This window comes from Tetrao urogallus (genome assembly GCF_951394365.1).
Source record: "Tetrao urogallus genome assembly, chromosome: Z".
Taxonomy (NCBI): domain Eukaryota; kingdom Metazoa; phylum Chordata; class Aves; order Galliformes; family Phasianidae; genus Tetrao; species Tetrao urogallus.
In genome coordinates this window covers 34,090,280-34,102,605 of record NC_136816.1, presented here as the reverse complement: position 1 = coordinate 34,102,605, position 12,326 = coordinate 34,090,280, and the positions used below count along the sequence as shown (strand labels likewise).

Below are 12,326 nucleotides of genomic sequence, written 5' to 3'. Positions count from 1 at the left end.
CACATCCTTCTAACTGTCTGAAACAATCACTTTGAAAACTTACTACACTTGTTTTCTGTAGGAACCTTTACTGTAAAGTACAAGTACAGCTTGATTATTTTGCTGAAAAGAAATTTGACATATATTTTTAGTGTTCTGTTTTCCTACAGACAAATGTGTCTCTGGCATATTTTACACATAAGCCAGGCACTGGTATCTAAAATTAGTACAGTGCTCTCTGAAATGTTTGTGTGCTTTTTTAAAAACTGAATCAACATTAAACAGCAAAAGCTTGCAGTGAAATGTCATAGTTTGCATTTGAGAGTAGATAACCAAATTTAAGACAGAGGGATTTCTCCAGGTTTAAATAAACACATTCACAACCATAGTTTTTAATTATAATTCAGCTTTGTGTAATTGAGGAGTAAAGCTCTTGAGTTTGGTCTACAGATTAACACACACACACAAAAACAAACAACAACAACAACAAAAAAAACCCTATGTTTGACTAAATGTAGTGCCTTTTCTTTCCTGTTATAAGAAATGGTATCTGAACAAACCACTCATCTTCACTTCAGTAAAGAGCATGACACATAATTTACCTTGAGATAGCTGGCCCATGGATCTTCTTTAGTGCCCACCATTGTCACAGAGAAGTATGACATAGCTTATTTTATTCACATTGAACAGATGTTTCTGATACATTGTCAACCTGCTGCAGCTTTGCAAGTCAGCTAACTTTGCAGAAGAGCTTTGCTTTTTTGGATTTCTGGGTCTTTTTCCAGGTAAGCACATTCCTCTTTGCATTTGCACCAAGATAATGAAGACAAAAATGGGCATTGAAGAAGAAAACAAGTTTCAGAAATTCTGACTTCAAATAATGAAAGTGGCTGTGGTGAGATGGTGTGCATTGTTATTGGGATGTGCAGTGGCAGCTGAATTTCATGTTGAAGTTTCCCTGGAGATTAGTGCTGAGTTTAAACCTCCAACTATAAAGGCAGCACACCATTATGCAAGTTCTTGTGCCTATTGAGAAATACACAGCTCCTATCATGTGGTGACTTGTGGAAGCTGAGAACAGTATTGGAGCTGTTGCAATGGGAACATGACCAGTTAAGGGGTTGTTCTTGCCTCTGAGAAGAATGGAAGGTCTTTGCCAAAATAGCTAGAATTTTGAACAAAAGGAGTTCCTCAAAAGCTGTTATTCTTGAAATAATTTGGGAAGTTTCCTTCCAGAAAAGAGAGATGAATTAATAGGCAACAGAGGTTGTCATCTTTCAGAGTTTTGATTTCTATGTTATTGAAGAAAGTGCTGTGACTACTGTGAATAACACAGCTATCTATAGACTGACATTGCTTGGCTTTGTCTGAGGCTGAAGGAGGTTCTCTGGCTTTCACTCTTCCTCCTTTCTCTGAAAGGAATGCTTTGTGCAGAAGATACTAGTCCCCGCAGGGGTGTTTTCAAAAGGACAAAGACTGCTGTGGCTGGTGTGACTGCAGTAGACATCAAAAAGGTAGAAGCATTTGATGAAAAAAGATTTCTAGCTATATCTGCCCATTCATTATCTCTAAGCACTTCTACTGGCCCATCATTCACTTGACCAGAACACCTTCATGCTGCAATTTGGTGTGTGAACACATTTTGGTGTAAGAAAGGAGCAACAGAAACAGTGCTGTGACAGCACCATCCATGGCCTAAGAGCAGCACTGGAAATAAAACTATACTATAAAACTATATTAGTTATATAATAAGGCATATTTAACTGTCAACAGCCTCTGCAGTGTGGTTGGTGGTCTTCACACTGAAGACAACTCTCAAACAGGAGTTGTTTGCACAGGAGCCTGAAAACAGGAGTCCTACGCCAGCTTCCCATCACAGGTTTTTAAGTGGCACTCTTGTGATGGCCAAGTTGTGATCATTGCCATTCATCTAGTCAGAAGCCACAGTGCGGCTGGGATGAATAAATGTTTTAGGCAGGATGACTAGGTGAGTACTGAAGGCAGAGAAAATTTTCACCAATGTACAGTGATGAAAATTAAGGGCAGAATTGGGAGGAGCAGAATGGAATCTAGCTTTTGAAAAGAAAAAAAAAAAAAAAGTGGAGAAAATAGCTGAACAACCTCCAAAAATACCTGGGAAATTGATATATCCACATAGTAGTAATGATTCAGAGCAAACTGAAATTTAATGTGCTGAAGGTGAAAGCACATCTGTTACCTTCAAGTATTTCCAGAAATTCTCTGATGTTATTTGCTCTATAAGGTAGTTAAAGAAATCTGTAATGTGAGCTTAGCTTGACAGTGAGAATGGCATCTGACATTTTTGCGTGTTGTGAACATGCACTATGAGTACTCACAGAAAGAGGCAGCACAGTAGATACACACTGTGTGATCCCATCACAGCACACATGGGATTCACGGTGCAAGACTGTCTGTAATTCTGACTTATCTCCTCTAATTCCAGCTAAACATCTGCCCATCTCAAAAAGCAGTCTTTCTCCACAGTTCATTGGAACCTTAAACGTAGCCTTTCGATTTTCAGTTGGTATCAGATACAGTTGCAGAAACAAAAACACAGGACTGAAAAAGTCTCACTGCACAGCACACCAGCAAAGAGCTGTGAAGTAAAAACTTTTCAAATAGCACAACTCACTATCATCCTCCCATCCCCAAAACCCCACAAGACCCCATAAGTTACGCAAATTATGAAATCGTCTCATTTTCATGAATCATTTGCACATAAATTAGCCATGTAGCAAAGTTTCAAGTTGGAAAAATACAAATGTACATTTTTATTCAGTGTATGTATTTTAAATTCTCCTTACAAATAAGGAAATAGACCATTTTCCTTAGGAAAGGCCAGCCTTTGATAACAATAATAACTGCTGTTTGGCAATTAAAAATACAAGTGGTAAATGTTTAGTTGAACAGAAAGCACAAGGCTAGTGAGGTTTTTGTATGTTTATACACTTAATAGATGCTGTGCAAATGCACACTGATGCAGTTTATGCCATGCTTTTTTCTTCTTTCAAAAAAAAATTGCTTCTATGGTGGATATATGGTCAGCTTGCTACTGGCTGTAACAAACTACAGAAATTTTGGGCAAAACATAAACTTTCAGAACCGTCATAGAGATCTTTTGAAATTTGATAACACATCCTTGCAAAGCAATTACTAGAAATAATGAGCAAGTAATTACTAAAAATCATGATGCCTCCAGTATGTATTTGCTGCATTCCAACTCTGAGGAAATTCTTTCAATGTTTCTTTCACAAAGACCTCATGTTTTCCTGCTCAAAGCGGCATGCCTGCATGCATAAAACCATCCTGACAGCCCTGAGCGTTTGTATACAGCCTTTGACTCTCTCTCTCTCTCTCTCTCTCTCTCTCTCTCTCTCTCTCTCTCTCTCTCTCTCTCTGTCTCTCTGTCTCTCTCTCTCTCTGTCTCTCTCTCTGTCTCTCTCTCTCTCTCTCTCTCTCTGTGTGCGTGTGTGTGTGCAATGAGAACTTTGAAAAGACAAGACAACCTCTTCAGCTTCTCATTGTGTGTTGGCTCTGCGGGCCTTCCTCAGGCCAAAAGCTGTTCCCATGAAAATCTGGTTAAGGAAACACATTTTGTTTGTCCTTGTGTGTTGTGACACATTTTGTGTCTTAAGACATCAAAAAAGGGAGAAACACCTATCATGTGATTTCTGCCTTTTCTCTGTTGTGCAACAGTTCACAAGCTCTGCATTTTACTCCATGTTTGTAAGGGAAAGCAATCTTTACAAGGGAAATGTTGTCTTTACAATAATTTACAGAGGAGCCTCATATAGCTCCTACAGTTATTTTACTTCTACAGGCAAACACCCTGTTAAAAAACAAAGCCTGTCTGCTCCCACACTAAGTCCACACACAAATGATTTAATATCTCACTTGTGTTCCAACTCTCAGTGTTTTTCTCTGCTTTTCAGGAGACACTACTAGGTGATATCTCTATGACCACTAGCCATAACGTGGTGAAATACCTGATTCTTACTATATCAGGTCCAGAGGCAAGAAAAAAAACAGTTTTCACATATTAAATCGTGGGGGGGAAAAAAAGGACTTTCTTTGAAGTGCTTCTCATACTAGTGTAACTGCAAATGCTGCAGCACACCTGGACGTGAGCGAGATGCCCCTCACATGTGCCTGGCATCAGATCAGGAACAAAACTGTGCTCTGCAGCAAATGTACAGAAGCCTCCAGCAAGCAGCAGCAGTGCTCCCAGGCTGGAACTGGCTGCAGCAAGGCCGGCACCTGTCTGGAAAGAAACAAAGCAGAAGGAAAGAACCAGTGAAGTCACACGCCCTGGTTTGTGCCCCAGCAGGCCAAAGGGACAACACGCAAGTCTCCCAGGCTGCCCATCGGCTCGATCTGATCGAGAGCCATCAGTGGGGCCGCACTTGTGTTTCTGCGGTTTCAAACAACAGGCCTTTCTTCCTTTCCTTCCAGATTTGTTGCCTTACGCTCTGTCAATTATGAGTTTTATACTGAACTCCCAACAGCTTAAATACTCCACCCCTCTCTCTCGCTTGCCAGCCCCTCCGCACCGCAACACAAACACCACCTAAAATAGCAGCCGGGGCACTGCGGGGCCCCCAGGGCGAGCAATTGCCACCGAGACGGGCAGCCACCCTTCGGTGCCCGGGCGGCCGACAGATCGCTTCGGCGAGCTCCTCACGCACCGCCGCGGCCCGACCCCGCCTGACTGCAGCCGACGGCGACACTCGGAGAGCCAGAGCGCAAACCCCCACCTCAGCCGCGGCCCCGTCCCGAGCGGGCGGGAGGGGGGCGCGAGTCCTGGCGCTGCCGCCAATAGGCGCGGTGGGGCGGGCTCGGCCGTGGTGGCTATAAAAGAAGGGGCAGCAGTGCCGCCACCGGCTGTGCCGCGCCGTGGTTTTTGTTTGTTGCTCCGGTGTCGATCGAGGTGAGCTACGTGAAGACGTTGCAGGCGCTGCCGGGGTTCCGCGGGTCCCCGCCGTTCCTGGCGAGGCTCCTGCTAAGCCGTCCTGCCGCCGGCCCCGGTTTTGGGCCGCTCCTCACGCCCTTGTTTACGGCCGCAGCCGAGGGCTCCGAGGCCTGGCGTGGTGGGGCGGAGGGGCAAGATGGCCTCGAGAGCCGACCATGGCCGCGAGGAGGGTGACTGCAGCCTGGCAGTCCGCTCGGCCCGAGGGGGCCGGGGTGGTGAGGCTTGGGATTCGAAGCTCGAGTTAGGGGGTTGGGGGAGGAGCGGAGTGCTTTCTTCTCCGGTCCGAGAGCTCTCTTCGGGATCTGTGCCCATCTTGTTTGTTTGCTCTTGTAAAGGAAGAGGGGAACCGAGTCTTCTGTTGTGAACGGATTTGTTTCAAGCCGGGTATTTCAGCGTGGCTGTGAGGCAAACAGGGCTTGTGTGCGTATTGTTTTGCCTGATGGGCGTTGCTCAATTTCCGGCAGATTCGTCAACATGAACGTGTGTCTGACCATCCTGTCCCTGTGCTTGGGGCTGGCCTTTGCTGCACCGAGACTAGATCCCGATTTGGACAGCCACTGGCAGCTGTGGAAGTCCTGGCACAGTAAAGATTATCATGAGGTGAGTGCCTGTTGGGTGGCCCCTGGGATGTGTGTTCAGCTCAGCAAATGCAAACCGTACTCAGCTGGGCCCCATCAGCTGAGTCATGATTGCTTTGTTTTAAAGCTGCCCGTGATATGTATTTGTTGAATTAAACCTCTCTTTTCCTGAATCCTTTTGCTTTGTTCATGTAACTGCTCAGTTATGCTTTTCATATAGCAGTGGCAAAATGACCATTTATGGAAGCTTTTTTTTTTTGTTTTAGAGGCGTTCATATTTGCCTGTGTATACAAATTATAACAAAGCATGCTATCACTTGAGTGAGATTTTGAACTTTCTCACTGAAGTGTTGCTTTTCTGGCTTCTCAGAGAGAGGAAAGCTGGAGGAGAGTGGTATGGGAGAAGAATCTGAAAATGATTGAACTGCATAACCTGGATCACTCATTGGGAAAACACAGTTATAAGTTGGGGATGAATCAGTTTGGTGACATGGTATGTACATAAGCATAAAACATTTGTTTCTAAACAGCAGTGTGTAGTATAGTAGATGGTGACTTCATGTCTTCAATTTTCTTTAGACGACGGAGGAGTTCAGACAGCTGATGAATGGCTATATACACAAGAAGTCAGAAAGGAAGTACAGAGGATCCCAGTTTCTTGAGCCCAGTTTCCTTGAAGCACCACGATCTGTAGACTGGAGAGAGAAGGGATATGTAACTCCAGTTAAAGATCAGGTATTCTGTGTTGTTGGATTTTTAACTAGTTTCCTGAATGCTGCCTCCATGTTCACAGAGGAGAGATGCTGTTGAGTTGTTTGATGAACCCTAGTGCAAGCATGCTGAATTAAGTTCCATTTTAGTAAAATTCTGTACCTCAGTAGAATTATCAAGGAGTCCTTCTGTGCTAAATGTCATAAAACTAAAATAGTGTCTCTACTTGAGCATAGTAGAATCATGATAATGAAGTTGGTCTTGAGGCTTTTGCTTTTCTAATGCTTAGATCAATGGCATGGGAACTGTAATTGCTTAATATATCCAACGTAGCCATTTGTGATTTTGCTTCTTACTTTCAGGGTCAGTGTGGCTCTTGCTGGGCTTTCAGCACAACAGGAGCTCTTGAAGGCCAACACTTCAGAAAAACTGGAAAACTTGTTTCACTCAGTGAACAGAATCTTGTGGACTGCTCCCGCCCAGAAGGAAATCAAGGCTGCAATGGTGGTCTCATGGACCAGGCTTTCCAGTACGTACAAGATAATGGGGGAATTGATTCAGAGGAATCCTACCCATACACTGCAAAGGTAAATGTCATAGCTGAATGTGCTGCAGAGACAGCATCTTTTGTATAAACTGTCAGTGTGGGGAAACAAATACCTGGAGAGGATGAAGGCTAAACAGCCATCAGTACATCTGCTTTTCCTCTTGTATTCTTCTAAAGAAATCTAGAATGGCTGCTTGCCCCAGGTTCTGTAGCAGTCGCATACTGCACTGATCTTAGGGGATCAAAATCATAGAATCTAGAATTGCTCAGGTAGGAAAAGACCTTAAAGATCATCAACTCTTTCCAGACCATCTGGAAAAACTAGAGCAAATCTTGTTATTGCTTCCCCCATCAGATGCGAGACCTTGTCTTTGATGACACACCAAACCAAGACTTGGTTCTTGTCAAACTGCTGCTTAGTCCTAAGGTTTCAATTGTGCTTTTCATAACTAAACTATTATAGGTTGTTTCCCACAGACCAAATAACTCTTGCAGCAAATGTGGATTTTCTTAGATCTGACTATGTCTTATTCTGCTTTTGGGCTGAATCTGCATAAATGCAGGTAATGAGCAGATTTCTAAAATACCTCTAAAAATCTATCAAAAGTTAAACAGGCATGAGAGGACAAAAGGGCGGTAATAAATGGTGGTGTTGCATTAGTCTTAACGTTTGGGCTTTTACTACTTTCAGTGCTGCTGCTCTCTAGAGAATTTCCTTGCAGTTTGTCTTCTGTTGACTGAATGTGCAGTAGCAGTGACATTCACTGTGAATAACTTTGAAGGATTTGGGTTCCTATCTGCCTGTATCCTATAATTTTTTTTTTAAAACTTGGCTCTTCCAGCAATTCTGGTTGTTTATAGGAAGTACAAACTTGCTGATTATGAGAAGTAAACAACTGAGGCATGTGGCCCATGTTCTTTTAGTTGGAAAGGCAACTGAAGTTCTAGTTTCATCACACAGATGAAGCAGGGACATGCGTACTTTTTTTATATCAAATTGCTAGATGTCCCAACTTGACCCCTTTCCTGAAACAAATGCCTGTGACACAGACAGTTCAGATTTCACTGTGTGAAGAAAAAAAAAAAAGCCCAAAATACAGGAATACTGTAAACTCATACATTAAAAATGAGTCATTTCTAAATCATTCTTCATGGTTTTCCAGACTGACAGACTGTGGATTTAAGTGCTTGCTCAATTAGCAGTTCCTGGACTGCTTTGTAATTAATGAATACTTGGCTCTGTTTTTTTGCCTATTAATGCATTCTGGACATTGTTTTCTCAGAAATGAAATTCGTCTTCCCTACTAGAGACTGCAGTGTTCCTAGATGTGAAGGTCTTCTGCATCCCAGTAAACCTTTCATTGTGGGCTTCTCAACCCTGTTTTTTTTCCCCTTTTTCTGTGTCTCTAAATAACTCAAAAGCAGTTTCTTTAGTTTTGGGAATGCTTTGAAAGAAGACCAGACGCAACTGGGTCCTTCTCAGTGTCTTGCTTTCAATGCAGTGAACTTGTAGTATGTCTGGTAGTTCTTATGCTCACTCATGCGTAAAGTAGAGAACCATGTAGTAACTAGTAGTTTTCTTATTTCTTTTAATTCAGGATGATGAAGACTGTCGCTACAAGGCAGAGTACAATGCTGCTAATGATACTGGCTTTGTTGACATCCCTCAAGGACATGAAAGAGCTCTCATGAAAGCAGTAGCAGCTGTGGGTCCAGTATCTGTTGCTATTGATGCTGGACACTCTTCATTCCAGTTTTATCAGTCAGGTGGGGATTTGTTAGTAACTTGCCTGAGGAACTTCTTGGATACTCAGTAATCACTCACTCTCCAGTTTAAGAGCAAAAAAGTCTGAGTTTGTGAAGTAGGACATATAAGTCCTCTTAATTCTAGTCCAGATTCCCACACTCTGTATATGCTTATGCTTGCTGCTTACTTTCTCCCATAGATGCATTTCGCTTCCCTCACTGCACAGCTTCTCTAGCTAATCAACACAATTTTGAACACAAGGATTCTAGTAGATCAGTTTGTTCATGTGCAATTTTATGCTTCCTCAGGTATCTACTATGAACCAGACTGTAGCAGTGAAGACTTGGACCATGGTGTTCTGGTTGTAGGTTATGGTTTTGAAGGTGAAGATGTAGATGGAAAGAAATACTGGATTGTTAAGAACAGGTAAAACTTTTCTATGTGTCATACTCTTTGTGGGAGGAGGGAGGGTAGTTTGTCTTTTGGCATAGGGAGGTATGAAGAGGCAACAGAAATTAAAATCTACGTACGGAAAATGTGGAGACTGTTCGTGGGGTATTGGGTAGAAGTTAAAAGTCAGCTTAGGATGGTGACCTGCTAGTAAGGTAGGCTTTGAGCAGCAATTGCATTCCTCTGCGTTTTTCAGCTGATTTGAGGGATCAAGGAAGCTTGGTGGAAGATTAGCCCATGAGAAGAGTAGATGCACTGAAGTGATAGTGCATAGGAGAGCAAAAGGAAAAACAGGTTGTGGCAATGGGGGACCATGAATTTTCAGAAGCAGTGGGGCTATTCACTGTATGAAATAACATTTGAATTTTCAGAATGTAGTTACCCTGCTGGGCTGGGAGGAAAAAAAAGAATGCCAAAGGGCATATCACATGAGTTAGTCTCATGCTATCAGCACTAATGGGACACCACCCTCATGCTGCCTGCAGTCTTGTGTCCTCTGTTAAAATTGGCTGGGAGCATTGCCTGAGCTCCAGTAGTCCAAAATTGTTCTCTTGTGAGGCAGGGACCTCCATGTACAGCTGCACTACCTTTTCTGTTTTTTTTTTTTTTTTTTTTTTGTCCTTCTGCTATGTACATCTGTTTAAAATTTCCTGTGAATATGGAAGGCAGTTCTCAGTTCAAACACTTCATGAAAGAATAGTAAGGAAGTCTTTTGGAGTATGAAAATAAACCTTTTATTTCTGATTACAGCTGGGGTGAGAAGTGGGGTGACAAAGGATATATCTACATGGCCAAAGACAGGAAGAACCACTGTGGAATCGCAACAGCTGCTAGTTATCCACTTGTATAATTTGAAGACTGGACATTTCAGTGCAAAAGGGGATAATAAACTGAATGACCAAACAGTCACACAGGTGGTAGACTTGTATTCTTCAAAAGTCAACTTGATTTTTTTTTTTTTAAGACTCTTGAAGTCTGTTTTACATGTTGGTGACATGCCACTTATTTTAAATTAATGTAAATGTTGGTATGTAAACAGCTTGTAATATTGCTGGCTTTTAACTGCTTAATCTAATAGATTCTTCTATGTATTTTTTCCTTTTTTAATTAGAAATAAGCCCAAAGGTTTACTTTTTAAATAAACACTTAATTTAGTGTGTACAGATGACTGGCTTTTGGTCTGTCTTTCTACATGGAGCTCACCATTTAGGTATCCTGCACAGGTCTGCTAATGAAAGTCTGTTGTATCAATTACATAAATGCAGCTTGAGAATGAACAGCTTCTATAAACTGGAGTGTAGTATTTGATACAGCTTTAAGGGAAAGAAGAAAAATGTCTTCACTGGAAAAAGCAGAGATGACTGAAATTGGATGCTCATTCTTTGAAACTTCTTGTTAATCTGGAATATTGTTATGAGAGAATGTTGGCTCTGTCCCATTGATCCAGAGGCAATATTACGGCTCTATCTTTTATAACAAAGTATTTTTATGCCCTATGTTCAGCCTCTGATTATTTCTTATCCAGAATACCATATTTCTGACCCCAGACTTTCCTCATCCTACCTCATATGAGCTTATTACAGCTTGGTCTCCTTGTGATCATGATAGGGCAAACCAAGAAGATCCAAAGCAAGAATTCAATGAGAAGGCTTGATGATAGGTTGTGGCAAGTTTACTATTTCCCCTTCTGCCCCAGCTCTAGTTAGGGAAAGAAGGGGTGGGGGGAAGGATTCTTCCTGTAGAAACTAGTTATGCCCTAGTTAGCTTCTCCTGCTTACTCCCTAGATGTTCTTGATTCCTGACTGCACTGCAGTGACTTGTACTATAACCTGAGAGAAGTGTCCTATGTAGATCTCTGATACTGAAACATTGCTACTAGCTGTTCTATACTGCTGATTAGATGTCTTTGGGGTACCTATAGTTCCTGTACTCAGTGGAACTGACATAAACACCTACTGGGGGAAGGCTTACCTTGTATTTAAGGTGTTGACTCACATTTTTGTACTTTGGCTAAAGTGGAAGGGAGCTAGTGTAGGTTCAGGTTCGATAAAGCCAAAAGTGTTTATGTACAATTATCTTTCCTGAGTCTGCCAGTCATATACTCAAGGGAACACCTGAAGTTACGGAAGCAGAATTTCCCTATTGTGGATGAAGTAAGTTTTAAGGTAGCAGTTTCTCCTTCTCGGAGGAGGGGGGGGAGGGGAAAGCTGAATTCAGAAATATAGAATGGCTAAAACTTAACTGCTTAAGTTTTAAGTTAAATTAATTCATTAATTAAACTTAATCAACTGTGTGTCCATGTGCTGATTACAGATGAATTCTTTCAACTTGAATCTCCTTGCATACATTTTTTTCTAAAGGAAGAGCCTCCTTCAGTGGCTACTTAATAAGCGCCAGCCAGAAGTGCTGGTTGGAATTGAGCTATTATGCTGACTTGTTAAACCTGTTATGGAGAACATCCACATTGCTTGGTGGAAGTATGTAGGAAACAAAAGGGAAGGAAAGCAACTTGGTCGTACCCATAAGGATTGTGCTTGGAAGAAAATGTTAGTAGTTTACATTCAAGATGCCAGGAAACTGGCTGCATAAGCTCCATATGCCTTAGCTGATTTTCATTCTTTCATCCCTAGCACTGGGAGTGGACAGAAAACTGTCTCTCTCAACACTTCATTGCTGGACATAAAGTATTACTAATTTTCTACCTTTCTTCAGGTAACATAAAATACCAAGTGCAGTGTGTGCTCAACTGAAATCCTGCTAGTCCTTGAGCTGCAAAAGAAAAAAAAAAAAGCAGTAGATGAAAGGTATTTCGTTATAAAAGCTAAGGTTACTAAATCTACCGGGAAATCAAGATATTGTTTATGAACACAAAGGAAAAGAAGAGGAAATAACTTTCTGAAGCCATATGCATGTAAATGGGAATGTAGCTCACAAAAGAGACACCAGCCTATGACTTAAAGCCAACATGATAAAAAAGCTATTTGAATGCACTAAAACTTGCTGACTATTCTGGCTGAACATCCTCCCTTCTGAATGGAATTATCAAGAAGCCGACAGGGTAAAATGGGTCATGCAGATTACTGGAAATTTACACAGACATCTTAAGTAAAAGCTTCAGCCTAAGTTTCCTTACGTGATACTGTAAGCAATAAAATTTGTGTCCGCTGCATGTAAGCCCAGTGGTAGAAATTTAAACCTGTTGCACTTCAAGAATTGTTTTAAATCTGTTTTTTCTATTCCACTGTATTCGCCTTATTTCTGACAAATTGTATTGTTTACTGTAGAAGTACTGTTATGAAGCAGCTAGTGAGCATATGTCCTGTG

General features: G+C 41.8%; 1 protein-coding gene across 1 annotated transcript; it reads left to right on the top strand.

Moving 5' to 3' along the window:
* Positions 1–6,770: 6,770 nt before the first annotated feature.
* Positions 6,771–10,117, top strand: CTSL (cathepsin L; the record flags this gene model as incomplete). Its single annotated transcript, XM_079548734.1, has 4 exons — positions 6,771–6,842; positions 8,404–8,572; positions 8,861–8,978; positions 9,753–10,117. 4 exons carry the CDS (start codon positions 6,771–6,773, stop codon positions 9,850–9,852), a joined length of 459 nt encoding a protein of 152 aa, XP_079404860.1. The 3' UTR covers positions 9,853–10,117.
* Positions 10,118–12,326: the final 2,209 nt, after the last annotated feature.